The sequence below is a fragment of the Myiozetetes cayanensis genome, unplaced genomic scaffold (genome assembly GCF_022539395.1).
Source record: "Myiozetetes cayanensis isolate MyiCay16 unplaced genomic scaffold, myiCay2020 scf738, whole genome shotgun sequence".
In the NCBI taxonomy this organism is placed as follows: domain Eukaryota; kingdom Metazoa; phylum Chordata; class Aves; order Passeriformes; family Tyrannidae; genus Myiozetetes; species Myiozetetes cayanensis.
Genome location: NW_026088007.1, coordinates 1 through 11,500, shown reverse-complemented (window position 1 = coordinate 11,500; position 11,500 = coordinate 1). Strand labels below are relative to the sequence as shown.

Here is an 11,500-nt window from a genome sequence, read left to right as displayed (position 1 = left end):
GGCTCAGTCCCCCATTCCCATTCCCATTCCCAGGCTCAGTCCCCATTCCCATTCCCAGGCTCAGTCCCCATTCCCATTCCCATTCGTGGTTCAGTCCCCATTCCCAGGCTCAGTCCCCCCATTCCCATTCCCAGGCTCAGTTCCCATTCCCAGGCTCAGTCTCCATTCCCATTCCCGGTGCCTCAGTCCCCATTCCCATTCCCGGGCTCAGCCTCCATTCCCATTCCCATTCCTGGGCTCAGTCCCCATTCCCATTCCTGGATCAGTCCTCATTCCCATTCCCATTCCTGGGCTCAGTCCCCCCATTCCCATTCCTGGGCTCAGTCCCCATTCCCATTCCCATTCCCGGTGTTCAGTCCCCATTCCCAGCTCTCCCATTCCCATTCCCGGCTCAGTCCCCATTCCCATTCCCATTCCTGGTGGTTCAGTCCCCATTCCCAGGCTCAGTCCCCCCATTCCCATTCCCAGGCTCAGTCCCCCCATTCCCATTCCTGGGCTTCAGTCCCCATTCCCATTCCCAGGCTCAGTCCTCCCATTCCCATTCCCGGGCTCAGTCTCCATTCCCATTCCCAGGCTCAGTCCCCACATTCCCATTCCCATTCCCAGGCTCAGCCTCCATTCCCATTCCCAGGCTCAGTCTCCATTCTCATTCCCATTCCTGGGCTCAATCTCCATTCCCATTCCCATCCCCATCCCCATTCCCATTCCCATTCCCATTCATGGGTTCAGTCCCCCCCATTCCCATTCCCAGGCTCAGTCCCCCCCTTCCCATTCCCAGTGGCTCAGTTTAACCCCCTCATTCCCATTCCCAGTGGTTCAGTTTAACCCCCCCCATTCCCATTTGCAGGCCCCGTCCCCATTCCTATTCCCAGTGATTCAGTCCCCATTCCAAGGCTCAATCCCCCCATTCCCATTCCCGGTGGTTCAGTCCCCATTCCCAGGCTCAGTCCCCCCATTCCCATTCCCGGGCTCAGTCCCCATTCCCATTCCCATTCCTGGGCTCAGTCCCCCCATCCCCATTCCCAGGCTCAGTTCCCATTCCCAGGATCAGTCCCCATTCCCATTCCCATTCCCAGTGATTCAGTCCCCATTCCCAGGCTCAGTCCCCCCATTCCTATTCCCATTCTCATTCATGGGTTCAGTCCCCATCCCCATTCCCGGTGCCTCAGTGCCCCCATTCCCATTCCATCCCCATTCCCATCCCACCCCATTCCCGGTGGTTCAATCCCCATTCCCACCCCCTCCCGTTCCCGGCTGTGTTCCCGCAGGGCAGGTGCTCAGCCGGGGGGACATGGAGGCCGTGCTGGGCCTGGCGGCCGAGGAGCCCCTCCTGCTGCTGGCGGACGAGGTGGGGCAGGGCCGGGGGCTTTGGGGCTGGGGGCGACCCCCCCATTGCCCTGGGCCAGTGCCCACCCCCTGCCCAGGGCACCCCCTGCCCCATTCCCATCCCATTGCCCCCCAGTTCACCCATTGCCCCCTTTCCCAGCCCCATTACCCCATCCCAGTGCCCATCCCATTCCCAGAGCACCCCCTGCCCCATTCCCATCCCATTGCCCCCCAGTTCACCCATTACCCCTTTCCCAGTGCCCACCCAGTGCCCAGGGCACCCCCTGCCCCATTCCCATCCCATTACCCCCTTTCCCAGCCCCATTGCCCTGTCCCAGTGCCCACCCTGTGCCCAGGGCACCCCCTGCCCCATTCCCATCCCATTGCCCCCTTTCCCAGTGCCCAGGGCACCCCCTGGCCCATTCCCATCCCATTACCCCCCCGTTCACCCATTACCCCTTTCCCAGTGCCCACCCAGTGCCCAGGGCACCCCCTGCCCCATTCCCATCCCAGAGCCCACCCCGTGCCCAGGGCACCCCCTGCCCCATTCCCATCCCATTGCCCCCCAGTTCACCCATTACCCTTTCCCAGCCCCATTTCCCTGTCCCAGTGCCCACCCCGTGCCCAGGGCACTCCCTGCCCTATTCCCACCTTATTTCCTCCCCCCAGTGCCCCCATTATCCTTTTTCCAGCCCCATTTCCTCCCATTATCCTTTTTCCAGCCCCATTATCCCATTTCCATCCCCATTATCCCTGTTCCCTCCCCTTTATCCCATTTCCATCCCCATTATCCCATTTCCACCCCCCTTATCCCATTTCCCTCCCCCTTATCCCGTTTCCATCCCCGTTATCCCTGTTCCATCCCCTTTATCCCTTTTCCATCCCCTTTATCCCATTTCCACCCCCCTTATCCCATTTCCATCCCCCCTATCCCATTTCCATCCCCTTTATCCCATTTCCACTCCCCTTATCCCATTTCCACCCCCCTTATCCCATTTCCATCCCCTTTATCCCATTTCCATCCCCCCTATCCCATTTCCATCCCCTTTATCCCATTTCCATCCCTTTTATCCCATTTCTACCCCCCTTATCCCATTTCCATCCCTGTTCTCCCATTTCCATCCCCGTTCTCCCATTTCCATCCCCATTATCCCATTTCCACCCCTCTTATCCCATTTCCACCCCTCTTATCCCATTTCCATCCCTTTTATCCCATTTCCACCCCCCTTATCCCATTTCCATCCCTCTTATCCCATTTCCATCCCTCTTATCCCATTTCCACCCCCCTTATCCCATTTCCAATCCCTCTATCCCATTTCCACCCCTCTTATCCCATTTCCACCCCCCTTATCCCATTTCCAATCCCTCTATCCCATTTCCACCCCTCTTATCCCATTTCCACCCCTCTTATCCCATTTCCCTCCCCTTTATCCCATTTCCACCCCCCTTATCCCATTTCCACCCCCCTTATCCCATTTCCACCCCCCTTATCCCATTTCCCTCCCCTCTATCCCATTTCCCTCCCCTCTATCCCATTTGCCTCCCTTCTATCCCGTTTCCATCCCGGTTTTCCCCGTTCCAGGTGCATCAGGAGCGCTGCTTTGACCCGGCTCGGCCGTTCCTGTCGTTCCGCCGGGTGCTGGGCGAGGCGGGGGCTCCTCTGTCCCGCTCTGTCCAGCTCATCTCCTTCTACTCCCTGTCCAAAGGGATGGCGGGGTGAGTGGGATCCTCCCCAAATCCCGCCCCTAAATCCCTAAATCCCGCCCCTAAATCCCTAAATCCCGCCCTTTGCCGGCGCTTCCCATCCCGCTGTGTCCCAGGGGAGGGTTCCGGGCGGGATTTTTCGACCTGGTGAACGTCGACCGGAGCGTCCTGAAGGGTTTCTACACGTGGGGGATGTCGGTGTATCCCCCGATCCTGGGCCAGGCCATGCTGGAGGTGGCCATGGACACCCCCAAATCCCCGGATTCTGCCTACGAGGCCGTGCAGGAGGTGAGGGGAGTGATTATTCCATTCCATCCCATCCCCATCCCGATCCCATACTCATTCCACCCACCCTAATCCCAGTCCCACCCCTCCCCATCCCATCCAATTATCCTAATTCCACTCTACCCCATCCCACTCCCATCCCCATTATCCCAATCCCACCTCATCCCTCCCCATCCCACCCCATCTCTGCCAATCCCATTATCCCAGTCCCATCCCATTATCCCAGTCCCATCCCATTATCCCAATCCCACCCCAGTCCCAGTCCCATCCCAATCCCATCCTCACCCCCAATCCATTCCAGTCCCATCCATCCCATCCCAGTCCCCCCACCAATCCCATCCCATCCCATCTCATCCCATCCCATCCCATCCATTCCCAGCCTGGATCTGGCCATGTTACACCCCAGACCCAATCCCACCCCTCTCCCAATCCCATCCCATTATCCCAATCTCATCCCATCCCATCCCCTTTAGCCCACCCCGTTATCCCATCCTTCCCAATCCCATTCCATCCCAATCCCATCCCCAATCCCAATCCCATCGCAATCCCAATCCCAATATCATCCCAATCCCAATCCAATCCTAATCCCAATCCCATCGCAATCCCAATCCCAATATCATCACAATCCCAATCCAATCCCAATCCCAATCCCATCGCAATCCCAATCCCAATATCATCACAATCCTAATCCAAATCCCATCCCAATCCCACCACAATCCCCACCCAAATCCCATCACAATCCCCACCCTGTCCCATCCCGTTATCCCAACCCCTCCCCAATCCAAATTTCACCCTAATCCCAATCTCCCCCCTTGCCCCAGCACCGCTGGGGTTTGAGCTGTGATCCTGTCCCATCCCACCCCAATCCCAATCCCATCCCATTTAACCCATTCCATGCCCCCAATCAATCAATCCCTCATTCCCACGCGTGCCGTGGCAGCACCGGCGGGAGCTGTGCCGGGAGCTGTGCCGGGAGCTGTGCCGGGCTCTGGCCACATTCCATGCCCCCAATCAATCAATCCCTCATTCCCACGCGTGCCGTGGCAGCACCGGCGGGAGCTGTGCCGGGAGCTGTGCCGGGCTCTGGCCACATTCCATGCCCCCAATCAATCAATCAATCCCTCATTCCCACGCGTGCCGTGGCAGCCCCGGCGGGAGCTGTGCCAGGAGCTGTGCCGGGAGCTGTGCCGGGCTCTGGGCACATTCCATCCCCCAATCAATCAATCCATCCCTCATTCCCACGCGTGCCGTGGCAGCACCGGCGGGAGCTGTGCCGGGCTCTGGCGCGGAACGCGCGGCGGGTGCAGGAGGTGCTGGGCGGGACCCCCGGGATGCGCTGCCCGCCCCTGGCCGGGGGGCCCCGCGCCTTCCCCCGCATCCACATCCCCCCCCGCGCCCGGAGCTGCGCCACGGTCAGAGCGGGACACGGGGACAGCGGGGGGATGGGGGGACTGGGGACACTGGGGGGACTGGGGACACTGGGGGCACTGGGGGCACTTGGGGACACTGGGGACAATGGGGGCACTGGGGAGTGGGGACACTGGGGACGCTGGCGGGGCTGGGGACACTGGGGGAGTGGGGACACTGGGGGCACTGGGGACAGTGGGGACCCTGGGGAGGACTGGGGGAGTGGGGGCACTGGGGACAATGGGGGGGCTGGGGACACTGGGGGCTGGGGACACTGGGGGAATGGGGGCACTGGGGAGTGGGGGCACTGGGGGGGCACTGAGGGCACTGGGGACACTGGGGACACGGGACACTGGGGGAATGGGGCACTGGGGAATGGGGACACTGGGGGCTGGGGGCACTGGGGGACACTGGGGACACTGGGAACACTGGGGACACGGGGGATGGATGGACAGTGGGGACAGGGAGGGACGGGGAGGGGTCTGGAGAGGACCTCGGGGGGAGAGAGGAGGGGGACACGGCTCTGTGGGGAGGGGGACTGGGGACACGGGGGACTGGGAATGAGGGATCCTGGGGACATGGGACATCCTGGGATATGGGGGATCCTGGTGTTGTGGGGGGTCTTGGGGACTCAGGATATCCCGGGGCCATGGGGAAGGGGGCACCCTGGGGACAGGGGACACCCTGGGGACAGGGTCCCCCCTCGGGGCCCCCTCCCCCAAATCCCCTTTTCCCCTCCCTGTCCCAGCCGTTCTGTCCCCCCCAGTCTCCCCCCTGTCCCCTCCAGTCCTGGCTGTCTCCCCATGTCCCCTGTGCCCGGTCCCAACTGTCCCCTGTCCCTCTGCGTATCCCTGTGCCCACGCGTGTCCCCAGTGCTGTCCCTGTCCCTGTCCCCACGCGTCTCCCCAGGCGCTGTCCCTGTCACCACGCGTGTCCCACGTCCCTGTCCCTGTCCCCACGTCCCTGTCCCCATGTCCCTGTCCCCACGCGTGTCCCCAGGCGCTGTCCCTGTGCCCATGTCCCTGTCCCCTGTCCCTGTCCCCATGTCCCTGTGCCCATGTCCCTATCCCTGTCCCCACGCGTGTCCCTGTCCCCACACGTGTCCCACGTCCCTATCCCTGTCCCCACGCGTGTCCCTGTCCCTGTGCCCACGTTTCTGTCCCTGTCCCCACGCGTGTCCCCAGGCGCTGTCCCTGTGCCCACGTCCCTGTCCCTATCCCCACACGTGTCCCTGTCCCTGTCCCCCTGTCCCTGTCCCCACGCGTGTCCCTGTCCGTGTCCCCACGCGTCTCCCCAGGCTCTGTCCCTGTCCCCAGGCGCTGTCCCCACGCGTGTCCCACGTCCCTGTCCCACGTCCCTGTCTCTGTCCCCACGCGTGTCCCCAGGCGCTGTCCCTCTCCCCACGTCCCTGTCCCTGTCCCCACGCGTGTCCCTGTCCGTGTCCCCACGCGTGTCCCCAGGCGCTGTCCCTGTCCCACGTCCCTGTCCCTGTCCCCACGCGTGTCCCTGTCCCCACGTCCCTGTCCCTGTCCCCACGCGTGTCCCTGTCCCCACACGTGTCCCTGTCCGTGTCCCCACGCGTGTCCCCTGTCCCTGTCCCCACACGTGTCCCCAGGCGCTGTCCCTGTCCCCACGCGTGTCCCATGTCCCTGTCCCTGTCCCCACGTCCCTGTCCCCACGTCCCTGTCCCCACGTCCCTGTCCCTGTCCCTGTCCCCACGTGTGTCCCTGTCCCTGTCCCCACGCGTGTCCCTGTCCCTGTCCCCATGTCCGTGTCCCCACGCGTGTCCCTGTCCCTGTCCCCACGCGTGTCCCTGTCCCTGTCCCCATGTCCGTGTCCCCACGCGTGTCCCCATGTCCGTGTCCCCACGCGTGTCCCCAGGCGCTGTCGCTGCAGCCCGACCGTTTCTTCTGCCGGCGGCTGGAGGAGCTCACGGGGCTGGCGGTGACCCCAGGGAGCCACTTCCGGGCACGGGGGGCTCCCACCTGGGGTACGGGGGACCCCTGGGGCACGGGGGCACCTGAAATGGGGGGTGGGGACACCCAAAATGGGGGGCTGAGGGTGGGGCACCCAAAATGTGGGGGTGGGGGACACCCAAAATGGGGGCTGAGGGTGGGGGCACCCGAAATGTGGGGGTGGGGACACCCAAAATGGGGGGCTGAGGGTGGGAGTTGGGGTTGGGATTTTGGAGTAGTTGGGGTGGGGGGCTGAAGGGATTTTGGGGTCCCGCTGGGGTGGGGGTGTTGGGGATGGGGTTCCGTGTTGGGGATGTGGGATCTTTGGGGTTGGGGGTGGGATTTTGGGGTCCCATCAGGGTGGGGGTGTTGGGTGTCAAGGGTGGGATTTTTGGGGTCCTGTTGGGGTGTTGGGGGTGGGATTTTGGGGTTGTTGTGGTGGGATTTGGGGTCCCATCGAGGTGGGGGTGTTGGGTGTCAAGGGGTGGGATTTTGGGGTTGTTGTGGTGGGATTTTTGGGGTCCTGTTGGAGTGTTGGGGGTGGGATTTTGGGGTTGTTGTGGTGGGATTTTTGGGGTCCTGTTGGAGTGTTGGGGGTGGGATTTTGGGGTTGTTGTGGTGGGATTTTGGGGTCCCCCCGGGGTGAGGGTGTTGGGTGTCAAGGGGTGGGATTTTTGGGGTCCTGTTGGGGTGTTGGGGGTGGGATTTTGGGGTCCCATGGGAGTGGGGGTGTTTGGTGTCAAGGGCTGGGATTTTGGGGTCCTGTTTGGATGTTGGGGTGGGATTTTGGGGTCCAATCAGGGTGGGGGTGTTGGGTGTCAAGGACTGGGATTTTGGAGTTGGGGGGTGAGATTTTGGGGTCTTCTTAGGGTGTTGGATGTTGGGATCCTGGGGTTCCTCTTGGGGTGGGGGGTGTTGGGATTTTGGGGTTGTTGTGGTGGGATTTTGGGGTCCCATTGGGCTGTTGGGGGTGGGGTGTTGGGTGTCAAGGGTGGGATTTTGGGGTCCTGTTTGGGGTGGGATTTTGGGGTTGTTGTGGTGGGATTTTGGGGTCCCATCGGGGTGGGGGTGTTGGGTGTCAAGGGGTGGGATTTTGGGGTCTTCTTAGGGTGTTGGATGTTGGGATCTTGGGGTTCCTCTTGGGGTGGGGGGTGTTGGGATTTTGGGGTTGTTGTGGTGGGATTTGGGGTCCCCCCGGGGTGGGGTGTTTGGTGTCAAGGGGTGGGATTTTGGGGGTCCTGTTGGGGTGTTGGGGTGGGATTTTGGGGTCCCATCGGGGTGGGGGTGTTGGGTGTCAAGGGCTGGGATTTTGGGCTGTTGGGGGTGGGATTTTGGGGTCCCCCCGGGATGAGGGAGTTGTGTGTGTTTAGGGGGTTCAGAGTGACCCCGTGCCCCCCCGGTGCCCCCGGTGCCCCCAGGCTGTCGCTGCTGCTGCCGCCGGAGAGGCTGGAGCGGGTCCTGCAGCTCCTCGTGCGCTTCCACGCCCAATTCCTGCGGGAATTCTCCTCCCCGGGGACTCCCCCTCGCCTTCCCCACCCCAATAAGCCCCCACCCCAAAAGCCTCTCGTTGCCCCCCAAACCCCACGGCGAGGCCCGAGGTGACACCACACGTGACGTGGCTGCTCAGTGTTGTCCTTTATTTTGGGGGGACCTGCCCTGCCCCTCCCCCTCCCCGTGCCTGTGTCACCCCCACCCCACTCAGGGGACACGGGGACAGTGGTGGGGAGGGGAGGGGGAGGGGAGGGGGACCAGCCCTGGGACACGGAGAGAACCCCTCGTGTCCCCCCTCCCACCCCACGGAAAGGCAGGAAGAGCTTGGAAGGCACTTGGAGACCACCCGGGATGGGGTGACACGAGTGGGGTGACACGGAGGGTGGGGGTGACACGGTGGGGGGTGCTGGGATGGCGGAAGACCCCTCCCCCTCATTAAGAGAATTCCCTGACGAACTTGGTGTAGAAGCTGCTGAGCTTCTCCAGCAGCACCTGCAGCTTCTCCGTGGGCGGCAGGATCGTCATCCTGCGTGGAAATTTGGGGAGGGGGTTGGAACAGCGGGACAGGACACCCTCCCCAGGATACCCCAGGACACCCCCAGGACACCCCAGGACACCCCCACCCAGGACACCCCCAGACCCGGCTGTGCCCCCTCCCCACATTCCACAGGGGCAGCTGCGTTCCTGCGCTCATCCCGAGTGGGGAGGGGGTTTTTGGGATGGGAGGGGGTTTTTGGGATAGGGAGGGGGTTTTGGGGTGGGGAGAGGTTTTTGGGATGGGGAGGGTTTTTGGGAGGGGAAGGGGTTTTTGGGATGGGGTTTTTGGGATGGGGAGGGGTTTTTGGGATGGGGAGGGTGTTTTGGGATGGGAAGGGGTTTTTAGGGATGGGGAGAGTTTTTGGGATGGGAAGGGTTTTTGGGATGGGGAGGGGTTTTTGGGAGGGGTTTTGGGATGGGGAAGGGGGTTTTGGGGATGGGGTTTTGGGATGGGGAGGGGTTTTTGGGATGGCAGGAGGTTCTTGGCATGGGGAGAGTTTTTGGGATGGGGAGGGGGTTGTTGGGATGGGAAGGTTGTTTTGGGACGGGGAGGGGTATTTGGGACGGGGAGAGGTTTTTTGGGGTGAGGAGGGGGTTTTTGGGATGGGGAGGGTGTATTTGGGATGGGGAAGGGGATTTTGGGATGGGGAGGGGTTTTTGGGATGGGGAGGGGTTTTTGGGATAGGGAGGGGGTTTTGGGGTGGGGAGAGGATTTTGGGGTGGGAAGGGTTTTTGGGATGGGGGTTTTTTGGGATGGGGAAGGGGTTTTGGGGATGGGGTTTTTGGGAGGGGAAGGGGTTTTTGGGATGGGGAGGGGGTTTTTGGGATGGGGTGAGGTTTTTTGGGATGGGGAGGGGTTTTTTTGGGATGGGGAGAGGTTTTTTGGGATGAGGAGGGTGTTTTTGGGATGGGAGGGGGTTTTGGGTTTTGGAGAGGTTTTTTGGGATGGGGAGGATGATTTTAGGATGGGTAGGGTTTTTTTGGGACGGGGAGGGGGTTTTTGTGTTTTGGAGAAGTTTTTTGGGATGGGGAGGGGGTTTTGGGGATGGGAGGAGGTTCTTGGCATGGGGAGAGTTTTTTGGGACGGGGAGGGGGTATTTGGGACGGGGAGGGTGTATTTGGGATGGGAAGGGTTTTTTTGGGACGAGGAGGGTGTTTTTGGGATAGGAAAGGTTTTTTTGGGATAGGAAGGGTGTTTTTGGGATGCGAAGGGTTTTTTTGGGATAGGGAGAGGTTTTTTGGGATAGGAAGTGTTTTTTGGGGATGAGGAGTGTTTTTTTGGGATGGGGAGAAGTTTTTTGGGATGGGAAGAGGTTTTTGGGTTTTGGAGAGTTTTTTTGGGATGGGGAGGATGATTTTAGGATGGGGAGGGTTTTTTTGGGACGGGGAGGAGGTTTTTGTGTTTTGGAGAAGTTTTTTGGGATAGGAAGGGTTTTTTTGGGATGGGAAGGGTTTTTTTGGGATAGGAAGGGGTTTTTTGGGTTTTGGAGAGGGTTTTGGGATGGGGAGAGTTTTTTTGGTATGGGGAAAGTATTTTTGGGATGGGGAGGGTTTTTTTGGGATAGGAAGAGTTTTTTTGGGATGGGAAGGGTGTTTTTGGACGAGGAGGGTGTTTTTGGGATAGGAAGGGTTTTTTTGGAATGAGGAGGTTTTTTTGGGATAGGAAGGGATTTTTTGGGACGAGGAGGGTTTTTTTGGGCTGAGGAGGGTGTTTTTGGGATGAGGAGTGTTTTTTTGGGATAGGAAGGGTTTTTTTGGGACGAGGAGTGTTTTTTTGGGATAGGAAGGGTTTTTTTGGGATAGGAAGGTTTTTTTTGGGATAGGAAGGGGTTTTTTGGGATGGGAAGAGTTTTTTTGTGATGAGGAGTGTTTTTTTGGGATGAGGAGGTTTTTTTTGGGACGAGGAGGGTGTTTTTGGGGCGGGGGATCCCCGGCACTGACCGGAAGTGGAAGGTGCCCTCTCTCTGGCCGAAGCCGCTGCCGGGCACGACGCAGATTCCGGTCTCCTCCAGCAGCCTCATGCAGAAGAACATGTCAGGGGCCTGGTTCTGAGCCTGCCCAGGGAAAGGGGATGGATTTGGGATCAGCACCACGGGAGGGGGGAGCAGGATCAGCCCCTTGTGGGGCAGAGGGGCTCCGGTGTTCATCCCAGCTGGACAATCAGGGATCCCGGGATTGATCCCACCCATGGAGCAGGATTGGGCCCACCCAATCCCACATGGATCAGGATTGATCCTGGTCAGTCCCACATGGATCAGGATTGATCCTGGACACTCCCACATGGAGCAGGATTGATGCTGGACACTCCCACATGGAGCAGGATTGATCCACCCAATCCCACATGGAGCAGGATTGATCCTGGACACTCCCACATGGAGCAGGATTGATCCTGGTCAGTCCCACATGGAGCAGGATTGATCCTGGACACTCCCACATGGAGCAGGATTGGTCCTGGACACTCCCACATGGATCAGGATTGATCCTGGACACTCCCACATGGAGCAGGATTGATCCTGGTCAGTCCCACATGGAGCAGGATTGATCCTGGTCAGTCCCACATGGAGCAGGATTGATCCTGGACACTCCCACATGGATCAGGATTGATCCAACCACTCCCACATGGAGCAGGATTGATCCTGGACACTCCCACATGGATCAGGATTGATCCTGGTCAGTCCCACATGGATCAAGATTGATCCTGGACACTCCCACATGGATCAGGATTGATCCTGGTCAGTCCCACATGGATCAAGATTGATCCTGGACACTCCCACATGGATCAGGATTGATCCTGG

At 60.3% G+C, this 11,500-nt stretch overlaps 2 protein-coding genes across 2 annotated transcripts; one reads left to right on the top strand and one right to left on the bottom strand.

Annotated features, from left to right (window-relative positions):
* The first annotated feature begins 830 nt into the window (after positions 1-830).
* LOC126652269 (alanine aminotransferase 1-like) lies at positions 831-8,528 on the top strand. Its single transcript, XM_050338950.1, has 7 exons — positions 831-1,348; positions 2,909-3,042; positions 3,147-3,318; positions 4,572-4,727; positions 6,604-6,712; positions 8,096-8,275; positions 8,482-8,528. Exons 1-7 carry the CDS (start codon positions 1,133-1,135, stop codon positions 8,526-8,528), a joined length of 1,014 nt encoding a protein of 337 aa, XP_050194907.1. The 5' UTR covers positions 831-1,132.
* On the bottom strand, positions 8,505-10,867 carry LOC126652268 (alanine aminotransferase 1-like). The gene is made up of 2 exons (XM_050338948.1): positions 10,647-10,867; positions 8,505-8,694 (listed from the first exon to the last, which is right to left on the bottom strand). Exons 1-2 carry the CDS (start codon positions 10,850-10,852, stop codon positions 8,604-8,606), a joined length of 297 nt encoding a protein of 98 aa, XP_050194905.1. The 5' UTR covers positions 10,853-10,867; the 3' UTR covers positions 8,505-8,603.
* Positions 10,868-11,500: the final 633 nt, after the last annotated feature.

What these genes read in the sequence shown, in the direction of transcription:
- LOC126652269 (XM_050338950.1), top strand. Translation starts at nt 1,133, where the DNA reads ATGGGTTCAGTCCCCATCCCCATTCCCGGTGCCTCAGTGCCCCCATTC. An exon ending in TCCTGCTGCTGGCGGACGAG is followed by an intron (nt 1,349 to 2,908) that starts GTGGGGCAGGGC and finishes TCCCCGTTCCAG; the next exon opens with GTGCATCAGGAGCGCTGCTT. An exon ending in ACCCCACGGCGAGGCCCGAG is followed by an intron (nt 8,276 to 8,481) that starts GTGACACCACAC and finishes CCCCACGGAAAG; the next exon opens with GCAGGAAGAGCTTGGAAGGC.
- LOC126652268 (XM_050338948.1), bottom strand. Translation starts at nt 10,852, where the DNA reads ATGAACACCGGAGCCCCTCTGCCCCACAAGGGGCTGATCCTGCTCCCC. An exon ending in GAGGGCACCTTCCACTTCCG is followed by an intron (nt 8,695 to 10,646) that starts GTCAGTGCCGGG and finishes ATTTCCACGCAG; the next exon opens with GATGACGATCCTGCCGCCCA.